The sequence below is a fragment of the Rhincodon typus genome, chromosome 22 (assembly GCF_021869965.1).
Source record: "Rhincodon typus isolate 14 chromosome 22, sRhiTyp1.1, whole genome shotgun sequence".
Lineage (NCBI taxonomy): Eukaryota > Metazoa > Chordata > Chondrichthyes > Orectolobiformes > Rhincodontidae > Rhincodon > Rhincodon typus.
In genome coordinates, this window is record NC_063353.1 from 33,472,692 (window position 1) to 33,484,825 (window position 12,134).

Genomic DNA, 12,134 nt, shown 5'->3' on the forward strand with positions numbered 1-12,134 from the left:
ATCCTCTCCTCTATCCCTCTTCTATCCGCCTCCCACTCTCTCCCTATTTATTTCAAAACCCCCTTCCACTCCCCCTTTTCTGATGAAGGGTCTAGGCCCGAAACGTCAGCCTCTCTGCTCCTATGATGCTGCTTGGCCTGCTGTGTTCATCCAGCCCTGCACCTTGTTGTTTTGGATCTGCTTAATAACTTTTTGGACCTTCTGGTGTTTCTAAACCACAGACTTTCTGATTGTGGAAGTTGTTGCGTATCTGCAGAGTTTTACCCTAGCCAGAAAGTGAAAGGACAGTACCTTTCCTACTGCACAAAACAGTTGCCATGATCGGCAAAAACTTCTGTGCTGCACTATCAAACTCTCAGGGAAGGTACAGCACTGACTGATTAACTGGATCGATTCCAAAGCTCAGAAAAGTTCATCCTATTGACAATTCTATTTTCCACAATAGATGTTTCGTCTATCCATATCAACTGAACAAATGTTAGAGGAGATAATGATTACATTATCTGGGCTCTGTCAGAAGATACCTTGAATATTGTGTTCAGTTCTATTTCCCGGGAAAACAAAGAGCCATACAGGTATCTGGGACAGGGCAGAGAGGAGTAATCAGGAGACCAGGTAACGAAAAAGTATTGGAGCCACTTGGGTTTCTCAAGCCGGAAGGGAAGTGTTGAAAAGATAATCTAATTCAGGTTTACAGGATTGTCATTGGAATGGTAAACCTGAAATACTATTTTAAGAGTTGACACGAGGGGACAAAGATTTAAACTGACAATGGATAAACTCAGGGGATTGGTATCAGGAAATCCTTCGGTGTCGGATGAGTGATCCACATTTGTGATGGACGCCCAGAGAAAGAAGTGGAACCAAAAGGCCTGAATCATGCAAAAACTTTAATTCTCTTTTTTTAATTCATTCACAGGATGTGGGCATCACTAGCTTGGCCAGTGTTTATTGCCTGCCCCTAAATGCCCAGAGGGCAGTTGAGAGTCAACCACATAGCGGTGGGCTGGGAGTCATGTGTAGGCTAGACCAGGTAGGTTTCCTAAAGGACAATAGCGAAGAAGATAGGATTTTCCTGACAATTGACAGTGATTTCATGGTCCTCATTAGACTTTTAATTCCTGAATTTTACTGAATTCAAATTCCACCATCTACTACGACGGGATTCGAAACCAGGTCCCCAAGGCATTAGTTGGGTTTCCAGATGACTAGTCTACCAATAATATGATCACATCACAGCTGGAGATTGGAGGGGATAGTTAGAGAAAGGGGAAGAGAAGAAAGGTGAAATGAGAGGAGAAAAATAGGGGGAGAGTGGAGGGGGAGAAATATAGAGGAAGAGAGGATAAAGGAAAGGGTAGAGAGAGGTAAGGAGGGGGGTAGAGGGTTGGGGAAGATAGGTAAGGCAGCAAGAAGAAAAAGTGGGAAGGAAATGGGGCAAGTGGAGAGAAGAAGGGTAATTGATGTAAGTGGGAGCGGGTAAGAGATAAACAAGGGGAGGGGGACAAAACAGAGAAGGTAGAAAGGAAAATTAAAACTTAAAAGAGCAGAAACAGTGCTTTGGTTTAATAAAGCGGAGGATGGGGTAGTGCAGTTAAAGAGAAAGATAAACTGATACACAGCAGTAACATTAGTGAGAAGGGGAAGTTCAAGTTGACCATAGTTCCTGTTTCTCAGCCTGATGATCCACAGTTTAAGAACAGCACTGTTGCCTGCCAATGATCACTATGTTGTTTTTTCACATTAGCATCATAAAGTACAGAAATATTTAAATCATAATTGTTAAATAACAGAATTGACATGTAAGGCTGCATTAATCTCAGAATAAGTAGGGGTTATGATCACATGATTGATATGTCACTGCACTAATAATCCAGGGAATCTGAAGTTCAAATCCCCGAGAACTTGAATTCAGTTTTGTTTTAAAAAAGGAATAAAAATCACATCAGTAAGAGTGACCCCTGGAGCTTTCTGATTACCTTAAATACCCAACCCATAGGCTTTGTCAACATCCTGCTGATATGTTGCAGACCTGTGCTCCAGAGCGAGACCTGCCCCCTAGCCAAGTTACTCCAGTCCAGCTACTACTATGGCACCTACACAACAAGGTGGGAAATAATCCAACCCGACCGGTCTCTGCCTGGTTTTACTCTCGATTTGCAACAAAACTATGGAAGGAGACACGAATAGGACTATCAGTGACACATGTCTCAGCTCACTGATGATTCCACCAAGCCCCACTCAGCACCGTTCTAGTTACTAGAAGCCAGTTCTCCTGGCTCCAGGACATCCCTGTGGGATCTTCAAGTGGATATTTCCTAAGCAAATCTGCTGACAGATGCTATTACACACCTCTGGAGCAGGTGGGACTTGAAACTGGGTCTCCTTATTCAGAGGTAGGGACACTACCATAAGAGCTGTAAGAGCCCTTAGATCCTCAGGGATAGTATCCTAGCTCCAGCCATCTTCAGCTGCTTCATCAATGACCTTCCCTGCATCGTAAGGGGATGTTCACTGATGATTGCACAATGTTCAGCACCATTTGTGACTCCTTGGATACTGAAGCAGCCTGTAGGTATTTTTGATATGACGTGTGTCATTTACAGACGTGTGTCATTTACAGACGTGTGTCATTTGTGTAGTGGTGAGTGTCACTAGCTTATCTGAAACATTAGCTTGCTGTCTCTCCATGGATGCTGCCTGACCTGCTGTGATTTCCAGCTTTTTTTTGCTTTCAGTCATGTTATGACATATGTCTGGAGCAGGTGGGAGTTGAACCCAGGCCTTCAGGTGCAGAGTATGGACACTACCACTCACCACTAGAGCCCCTGAAGCAGGATAAAGCAGCTTGCACGAGTGGCAACCCTTCCACCACTTTAGGAAGTAATCCCCTTCACACCCCATGTACAGTGACTGCATTGTGTACCATCTATAGGATGCAAGTCACCATATGGAAACATCATCACTACCTTCAGGTTCCTCTCCAAGCTATCACCATCCTGACTTGGAACTTTATCAGCCCTCCTTCAGTGTTACTGGATCAAAATTCTGGAATGTTCTCTATTAAAGCACAGTGAGTATACAGGGACTGCAGTACTTTAAGAAATTAACTCACTATCATCTTCTCAATGATCATTAGGAATAGGCAAAAATTGCTGTCCACATCCCATGAGCAAATGAGAAAAAGCCCCAAACCAACATTAAGTTGACTTTTAACTGCCCTCTGATGTGGCCTAGCAAACTACTCAATTTTAGCAACAATTGGAAGGTTAACACCACCTTCACAAGTAATTCAAGGTCAGGCAATAAACGCTCGCTGAAAATGAACTTTGACAAACAGCAAATAGGACTGACTAGGAGGAAAGAGAAAGATTTAGGAGCAGATGAAATCTGGCAAAGATGATTCAAGCCACAGAACAACAGCTTGAATTCAAGAAATTCTTTCTCTGTTGCTCATATTCGAGGTTTTTTGATCATTTGTTCATGACTTGTGGAGCAATGCTGGCTATGCCAACATTTCTACGCCCATCCCTAATTGCCTGTGAGAAGGTGGCAGTGATCTGTCTTCTGTAACCATTAAGCGCACCTGGTGCACATGGACACACACTGCTTTGGGGAAAGGCTCCAGGATTCTGACCCATTCAACCTACATAGTCTTACACACACTCAACCTACACATACACACATACATACACACAGACACACACATACACACACAGACACACACGTACGCACACATAAACAGATAGGGCCATAAAGAAATTAAAAGGTGAACTATATCAGGGATATGGATAAGCTAGTGACACTCACCACTACACAAATAGATTTTAAGAAACCCAGCAACCCAGCTCAACTTTTTCCAATTTTCTTGTGCATGGGGTGAACAGACATTTTAATTGTTGTTCTCTTTTCCAGTTTATTCCTGCAATGTTACCAGCTCCCTGCTACTGAAGGTTTTGGTTCCTTGGGGGAAATGCAGCTCTCCAGATATCCACCTTCATCCACTGGCCTGCTTCAGGACCTTTCAACAACGTTTAAGTCAAATAATTCAGTGCAGGATGACTATTCCATCAGAGACAGTGACATGCTCACTCCTGTCCATACCCTGACTCACATCCACACACAAGAACTTCCAGCAGGGGGAGTGACAAAGGAGCAAGTATTTTCCAGAGCGCAGGAAGACTGATGTCATTGTCTGGATGAGCAGAACTAACCCAACAATCACCAACAATTCAACATGGGATCCTCTTTGTCTGCCAATCAGCTTCTGACTGGGTAATCAACTCACCTGCTAGAGAAGACTGAATGTGGGGAATTACATTGGCTGCTGAAGTGAAAGCCAGCTCAGACAGAGAACAGGAAGGAGACATTTTATCGCAACTTTATACGAAGAGTGACTTTCAAAGTTCTGTCATTGAATCTCCAGATTTGAGTGAGAATATCTAGACTGATACAGGTCCAAACCAGTTAATAGGTCGTAGAGTCATAGAGTCATTGACCCGAGTGTAGGACAAGGTCACTCAGTGTCATCCAACACAAGAATCTTATTTTCAGGAAATTTTCTGGACCAATTTAAAGATCAGAATTTATTTGAACAAAAAGGGATTACTCACAACGAAGTCAGGATCTGTTTCCCAATCATCTCCATCCTTCTCTACTTCCACCTTGACATTATGGCCCACTACAGATTTCCACATTTCTGAGAGACAAAAGGAAAAGGTTTTAATAAACAAACCAGCATTGACTTGAGTTCTCCTACTGGCCCATTTATATTTGACCCTCTTAAAAACTCCATCCTGTCCATTTAATCAATTAAGGGAAGGCTCTCCCTGAATATATACAGACACCATCTAGGTGGTGGAGAACACGACGTCTCCACTTACAAGGATTCACTTTCAGGGTGCCTACCAATAATTAGTTTGTATTGTTATGCTGAGTTTTATAGTGACTGAGTGTTACCAGTGAACCTATAATCATCACACCCAGTTCCACCATTACCTTTCTTTCATCACATACTTATGTCAGTGTCCAAAGTTCACGGCTTTCCTTCTATAGGAAATGTTAAAATTCATCCATCATTAAATAGCCCACCTCCTTTGAACATTACTGTGTCAGTTTTAGGAATACTTACCCTAGATCTTACACGAGCACAACTGAGTACTATGCAAACGAAAATCTCCAGTCCCTTATGACATGGGGTGTAACTTTTTCCACTAAAACAGTTAGATAAAGGACAGCGGGATCCTAAAATAGAAGTCTTAACTGGATACAGCATCACCTGCACGAATTATATAACACCAGGTAAACTCTCCTCTTCTCACACATTGCCTGTTGGATAACTCACAATTTAATTGTTACAAAGTGGTCCTTACCCTGAATAAACAGTGATTCCTTATAGTTACACAGTAGGTGACCCCTACCCTGAATAAACAGTGTATCTGCACAGTTACACAGTGAGTCACCTCTGCCTATTTTTGCCATAATTCTTCCTGAATTTACTAATATTAATACCATGAGGGGCTCTCAACAGCTTCCTACAGTTACACAGTGAGTGACCCTTGCCCTGTATAAACCATAACTCTGTACAGTTACACAGTGAGCAACCCTTACCCTATATAAACTCTGCACAGTTACACAGTGAGTGACCATACCCTGAATAAACAGTGTACCTGCACAGTTACACAGTGAGTGACCATACCCTGAATAAACAGTGTACCTGCACAGTTACACAGTGAGTGACCATACCCTGAATACAGTGACTGTACAGTTACACTATGAGTGACCCTCACCCTGAATAAACAGTGTATCTATAATTACACAGTGAGTGGCCTCTGCCTATTTCTGCCATGATCATTCCTGAACTTATTAATATTAATATCACGAGTGGATCTCAAGAGCTTCCTTTTTCTTCCTCCAACGCTGCACTGCCCTTTCTAGTCTCAGGTGCTGCATCCTCCCAGAATGCATCACAAAACCAAGATTAATCACACCATCTCTGACTTGCTCTTCCTGAGTCTGTCTAATGAAGACTGTTTTCCTCTGCCTGCTCTCACCCACACATAGAAATGCGACTCCCCCATCACAACACCTCCATACATACATACTGTGGAAATCCACTCCCATCTTTCCTTCACTGTACAAAAATGAACATGGCATCACCTAACTGTAGAAACTCCCATAATATTCAAGCAATATTTAGATATTCACTTGTGTGGACAAAGCCTCCAGAACTCTGGACCAAAAGACAGAAGCTGGGATTAGGGTAGTCAGATCTTTTCCGAACAGCACGGACATAATGGGCTGAGTGGCTTCCTTCTATCTTGGAAACATCTGAAATGCAGCTCGCCTATTTGCAGTTCTCCTCTGTGAGCCTATGTTTCCTGTTTCACAGTTTATTTGATGTATTTATATTTGTTCTGACCCACAGTTCTTGTCACATTCAGACCCCTTCACGTGCATCTCTGCACAAGATTGAACAGAGTGAAACTAAAAGTTCTGCCATTAATTCATTGCTAAACTCCAAACTCACCTTTAATCTTTCAGTGAAAACTCCCAACCCATCAGAATTGTTAACCCTTCCTCAAGTGTGAACTTTACCTTAAAATAGAACGACTTTAAACATTAAACATTATTCAGCAGAAGGGCCTGTGATTCAAGATCAATTAGTACAGCCCCCATCCTGCCAGCTCTACTGAGTAGGTGTAAACTGAAGCAACCTTTCCAGTTTTATTGACTCATCAGCTTCATTAAGAAACACTCCTGGTACCTATTTTATTAATTAATCTGTTTTATTTACTCATTCTGCATTTTAATTCAAGTTTAACAATAGCTTCTTAAACTGACAGGAAGAAGAACCTTTTACTCTATATGTTACACAAAATCAGGAGCTGATTAACCCAGGAACAGGGAAAAATCCAGTCACAAATCAATTTGTTTATTTAGTCATTCAATTATTCTCCCTGTATGTGGGCATCACTAGAGAGGCCAGCGTTCACTGCCCATTCCTAACTGCCGTTGAGAAGGTGATGATGAGCCACCAACTTGAACCACTGCAGTCTATCTGGTGATAGTGCACCGTAGGTGCTGTTGGGTTGGAACGTTGATACGACCCATTTCAGATTGACAGTAGGACAGAGGACACCAGGTACTGCCAGATCCTGTTATTTTCTGATGAAGGGTCTAGGCCCAAAACGTCACCCTTCCTGCTCCTATGATGCTGCTTGGCCTGCTGTGTTCATCCAGCTCTACACCTTGTTATCTCAGATTCTCTAGCATCTGCAGTTCCTACTATCTCTGATTTATTAATAACTGACTGCCTTCTGAGGGTCATGTCAGAAATACAGATGATTTTCTCCTGTTCAAATCTTGCATCAAAACGACCATCCCCCAAAGTGCCCAGATTAAAAACATACAAAAAAAGGTCCTAAACCTCTTTATTTTCTGAACAATCATCGAAAGGCCTAACTTTGTAAATCTCTTTTTAAAAATGTAAACCTGCTAATACCCAATTAATCTGCATTTCAATTGTTCCATTGATCTTATATCCTTGCTATAATGCAACGTCTAAAACTGCCAATCACAAAGCTGCCAGAGATCTGTTGTTCTACAATATAATCCCCTCAATTAGATTACAGCCACTAACTTGATTCTGACTGCCTGTTATTCCATTAATAAATCATCCAAACGCCTGATTAGATTTTATCTTGTATCTCAAACTTGGGTACGTATTATTCTACAGGTACTTTAAAAAAACTGTCACTGAGATTCTGGCCTCTACCTCACTCACATGTGCCCAGCCCCCACCAGGATAACCCATGGTTTCTCCATTTCTTCACTGAACAGAGACTCAATCAATCCGCATCTATGGCCACCTTTTTCTGCCTTAATTACCTTGTTCTCGCATTGAATAGCTTCTCCTTTGACTCAACTCACTTCCTCCAAATAAAAGCTGTTGCTCTCGGAACCAATATGGATCCAGGTGAAGCCTGTCTTCTCTTAGAATTTGTTGAACATTCAGTATCCCGGTCATGCAGTCATACATTATGGAAACAGAGCCTTTGGTCCAACCAGTCTGTGCCGAACATAATCCCAAACTAAACTAGTCCCACCTACCTGTGCTTGGTCCATGTCCCTCCAAACATTTCTTATTCATGTACTTATCCAAATGTCTTTTAAATGTTGTAACTGTACCGACATCCACCACTTCCTCTGGAAGTTCATTCCGCACACAAACTAATCTCTGCATAAAAACATTGTCCCTCCTGTCTTTTTTAAATGTTTCTCTTCTCACCTTAAAAATATACCCCCAGTCATGAATTCACCCACCCCAGGGAAAAGACACCTGCAATTCATCTTATCTGTGCCCCTCATGATTTTATAAACCTCTATAAGGGCACCCCTCAACCTCCTACGCTCCAGTGAAAAAAGTCCCAGCCTATCTAGCCCCACCTTATAACTCAAACCCACCATTCCCAGCAGCATTCAGCTAAATCACTTCTGAACCCTGTCCAGCTTAATAATATCCTTCCTATAACAGGGTGACCAGAACTGCACACAGTGCTCCAGAAAAGACCTCACCAACGACTTGTACAACCTCAATACAATGTCCCAACTCCTATACTGAAACATCTGAGCAATGAAGGCACACATGCCAAATGCCTTCTTAACCACCCTGTCTATATGTGACGCAAATTTCAAAGAATTATGTACCTGAACATTTAGGTTTCTCTGTTCTACAACACTACCCAAAGCCCTAATTTTAATTGTATAAGTCCTACTCAGATCCCCTTCCACATCCCCTTTTTTGGGACACTGATGACTGTATTGGTGCCAATTCCTGCTCTCCCCTACAACTGAGAATTTCATCAGAGATAACAAGGTGTAGAGCTGGATGAACACAGCAGACCATGCAGCATCAGAGGAGCAGGAAAGCTGACGTTTCGGGTCTGGACCCTTCTTCAGAAAAATCTGAAGCAGATTCTGCAGCATTGGCATTTCCCACTGTATCTGAGAATTTCATCAACTCTGTTTCCAATTTTCACCCTTCTCTCATCCACATCACTACCTCTGACCTTTCCCTTCTATTCCTCACTTCTCTATCGCCATTTCCAGGAATAGGTTGTCAAACAATATTTATATAAGCCCACAGGGTCCCATAGCTATCATGACTGAATTATCTACCACTTCATTTCCTGTAAGAAGTCAGTTCCATTTTCACAGATGCTCCATCTCCATCATATTTGCTCCGATATTGCAACCTTCTGAACCACAGCTCCTAACACCTTCCTTTTCCCTCCACTGAGGGTATCTCCTATGGTGGATAGGACACCCAGCCATGCACTTTCTGCATGTCTGTTGCCATCCTCCTCCCCTCTGCTCGAGATCTGTCGTAGGGTTCCTCTTCTCCACACCAGCCTCTACATTCAACAGATCATCCTCCCGCCTCATTTACACCTGCTGCAGCACAACACCATGACCAAAGCTGTCTTTCCTATCCCTCCCCTTTCAGCATTCCGAAGGGACAGTTCCCTCTATAATACTCTGGTCCATTCCTCAGTCGCCTCAACACCCCACTCCCTTCCCATTACACCTTTCCATGTAAATGCAGCATATGCGATATTTGCCTCTATCTCCTCCCTTCTCACTGTTTAACATTTTAAAGACTGCTTCCAGGTGAAATAAAAATTTATGAAGAGGATATGAGATATATGTTTTCATACTATTTCAATGTAGCACATCTTATTTCTTGCTTGCAATGTAATTTCTTCCACAATGGGGATACCAGTGGCCGCTTAAGGGATTTTTTTCCATTCTTTCTACAAGCATGACCCCAAGTTTTTTGGTTGCCTGCTATTTTAATTCTCTGTCTTACTCCCACTGACCCCTTGGGTTTGGTAACCCAATATCTGGAGAAATTCCAGGTCCTGACCTCAGCTCTTGAATCGCTCAAGCAATGCAGTTTCGAAGTTGTGAATGCCCTAACTGAGCCAGTGATGCGTTTGGTGACCAATCAGTAGCACTGAGCGTTACCAGAAGGTGGGAACTGTCTGCGTAGTATGAGCAGCAAAAGCAGACTGTAGCCATGATGGGGGCTTGCTGCTACCTTGTCAAACACAGCAGGCAGTTTCTGACAGGGCCAGCAGCCTCAACATTACTGACAACATCCAAACAGTTAAATTCAGGGGAATGCACATGAACTGGCAACAAACCCTCTAGTTCTGATCACTTTCACTTCATTAAAAAAAAACCCCTCCCACTGCTTGCAAGCTCACAGCTCTGGCGGGTTCAGGCTTGCTGAATTCTCAGGTGAACAATACAGTCTGGGGTTTGCCAGCTGGTTAGTGACATCTTCAGAGAATCCAATGGGCCATGAATTGGAGCAAAAACAGAAGTTGCTGGAAAAGCTCAGCAGATCTGGCAGCATCTGTGAAGGAAAAGACAAGAGATAACGTTTCGGGTCCAGTGACCCTTCCTTCTGAGGCTGCCAGGCCTGCTGAGCTTTTCCAGCAACTATTTTGTTTGCTCCTGATTTATAGCATCCGCAGTTCTTTCGGTTTTTATTGGGCCACTAATTGGAGCTGGGCAAGGATCCCTGTTCCCAGTCTCACTTGTTCCTCACTTTGAAGAATGGAGTGTATCCCTGGACATGGGGATCCAGGGCATGATTTCCAGGAACATGATCTTTAAATTGCTCTGAGCACCTATTCCCTGCCCAGTCAGCTACAGAAAGGGAGCAGCAGAATTGATGGCAATTGAATGGTCATGGGCAAGGGGACTGTGGATGCCAGACCTGCTGAGTTATTTTTTGCTTATTAATTCAGATCTTCACTTACTGCAGTCTGTTTCATTCACCTGAGAGATCTGTAACTGAGCTGATGGGTCATTTGGTCCCCTCCATTAGGTCCCAACTTGGAACTCACTCACAGGTATCCGTTATTCCAGGTTAGTATTCCTGAGAGAGATGGGGGGTCTCAGGGAAGTTTCCCTACACCGCCTGCCTCCCGAGATGGGCTTGAAGCTGTGAAGATAATAGAGGGCTGGGGCCATACGTTTGAAGGGAGGTGTCAAATGAAAGTTACGGTGTATACATTGCCTAGCGAGTGGCCTGCAATGGTTCCTCTCTTATTAATGATTAACACGGCGCTTCTTGGCGAGGCTGGGAAAGTTTTCAGAAAGTTTGGGAAAGTTCCGTAAACTTCCTTACCTGCTGGATGAGTGGGGGATCTGGGTCCTGGGATTGTTCGCTTCGGTTCTTGTCAAGAGGCTTGGCTGAGAATCGCGGGGGCGCGTGTAGATTTCAACCAGGAAGGGACGCCCCAACGTGTGCGCGCACCGTGCAGATATCAGCCAAAAACAGAAAGTTGTACATTTCCGAGTGGGAACTAAAAACACGCAGCAGCTCACGGGCCTGAAACAGTAACTCTGGTTTTCCTTCCTGCACAGAAGCTGTCAAACCTGCTGTGTTTCTCCAGCACTTTAGGGTTTTAGTTCAGGTTCCTAGCAGCTGGAGATTTGTTTGTTATTAAATACAGAAGGCTTTTTTTCGATGAGAGATGGCCAACAATGGCGAGAGTAGTATTTGCTGCCTTATTCCCCTGGCTGGGTCTGGGTAACCATTCCAGAACAGACAGATCACCACGTGCTGTTGTGAGAGCAGAAAGCCCCTAGTCCCAAACCCAGGACTGACCCCATTGAAAATCACAGGGATCAGGGCCAGAATACCAGGCTCAGGCCAGGCCCTCAGACCAGGATCCAGAACTAGATCAGCTTCCTGACCTAAGTCTAGATCCAGAACTGGATCAGCTTCCTTACCAGGAAAGCTCCAAATGCAAAATGTGGATATAGCCCACCACTGACCTGCTCTTGGACATGGCTTTAGGAGGCCTGGCACAGCAAGTGTACATGGAATTGGAGCTTATGGATACCACCTGGCACTGGCCTCAATTGTATCAGACGGATCCAGGTGTCCAGCACTCATTGGCAACTGAGACTGATAATATCAGATATCAGCAACTCCCTGATTGATGGACTGAATGGCCTATTCCTGCTCCTCCTCTTTGGGACTGAATGGCTCACCCCCCAATCCCACCCCCACCCACAATGTTCTAAAATTACACAGGGCCAAAGAAACAGCC

At 43.6% G+C, this 12,134-nt stretch overlaps 1 protein-coding gene across 1 annotated transcript in view; it reads right to left on the minus strand.

The window, feature by feature from the left end:
• Positions 1-11,334, minus strand: part of hcls1 (hematopoietic cell-specific Lyn substrate 1) — a 48,692-nt gene extending 37,358 nt beyond the window's left edge. Inside the window, exons 1-2 of the mRNA XM_048610061.1 lie at positions 11,204-11,334; positions 4,614-4,699 (exon numbers count right to left, since the gene is read on the minus strand). Coding sequence (XP_048466018.1) covers positions 4,614-4,697 — 84 coding nt within the window. The 5' untranslated portion in view covers positions 4,698-4,699; positions 11,204-11,334. The remainder of the gene's footprint in view (positions 1-4,613; positions 4,700-11,203) is intronic.
• Between the last annotated feature and the right edge of the window lie 800 nt (positions 11,335-12,134).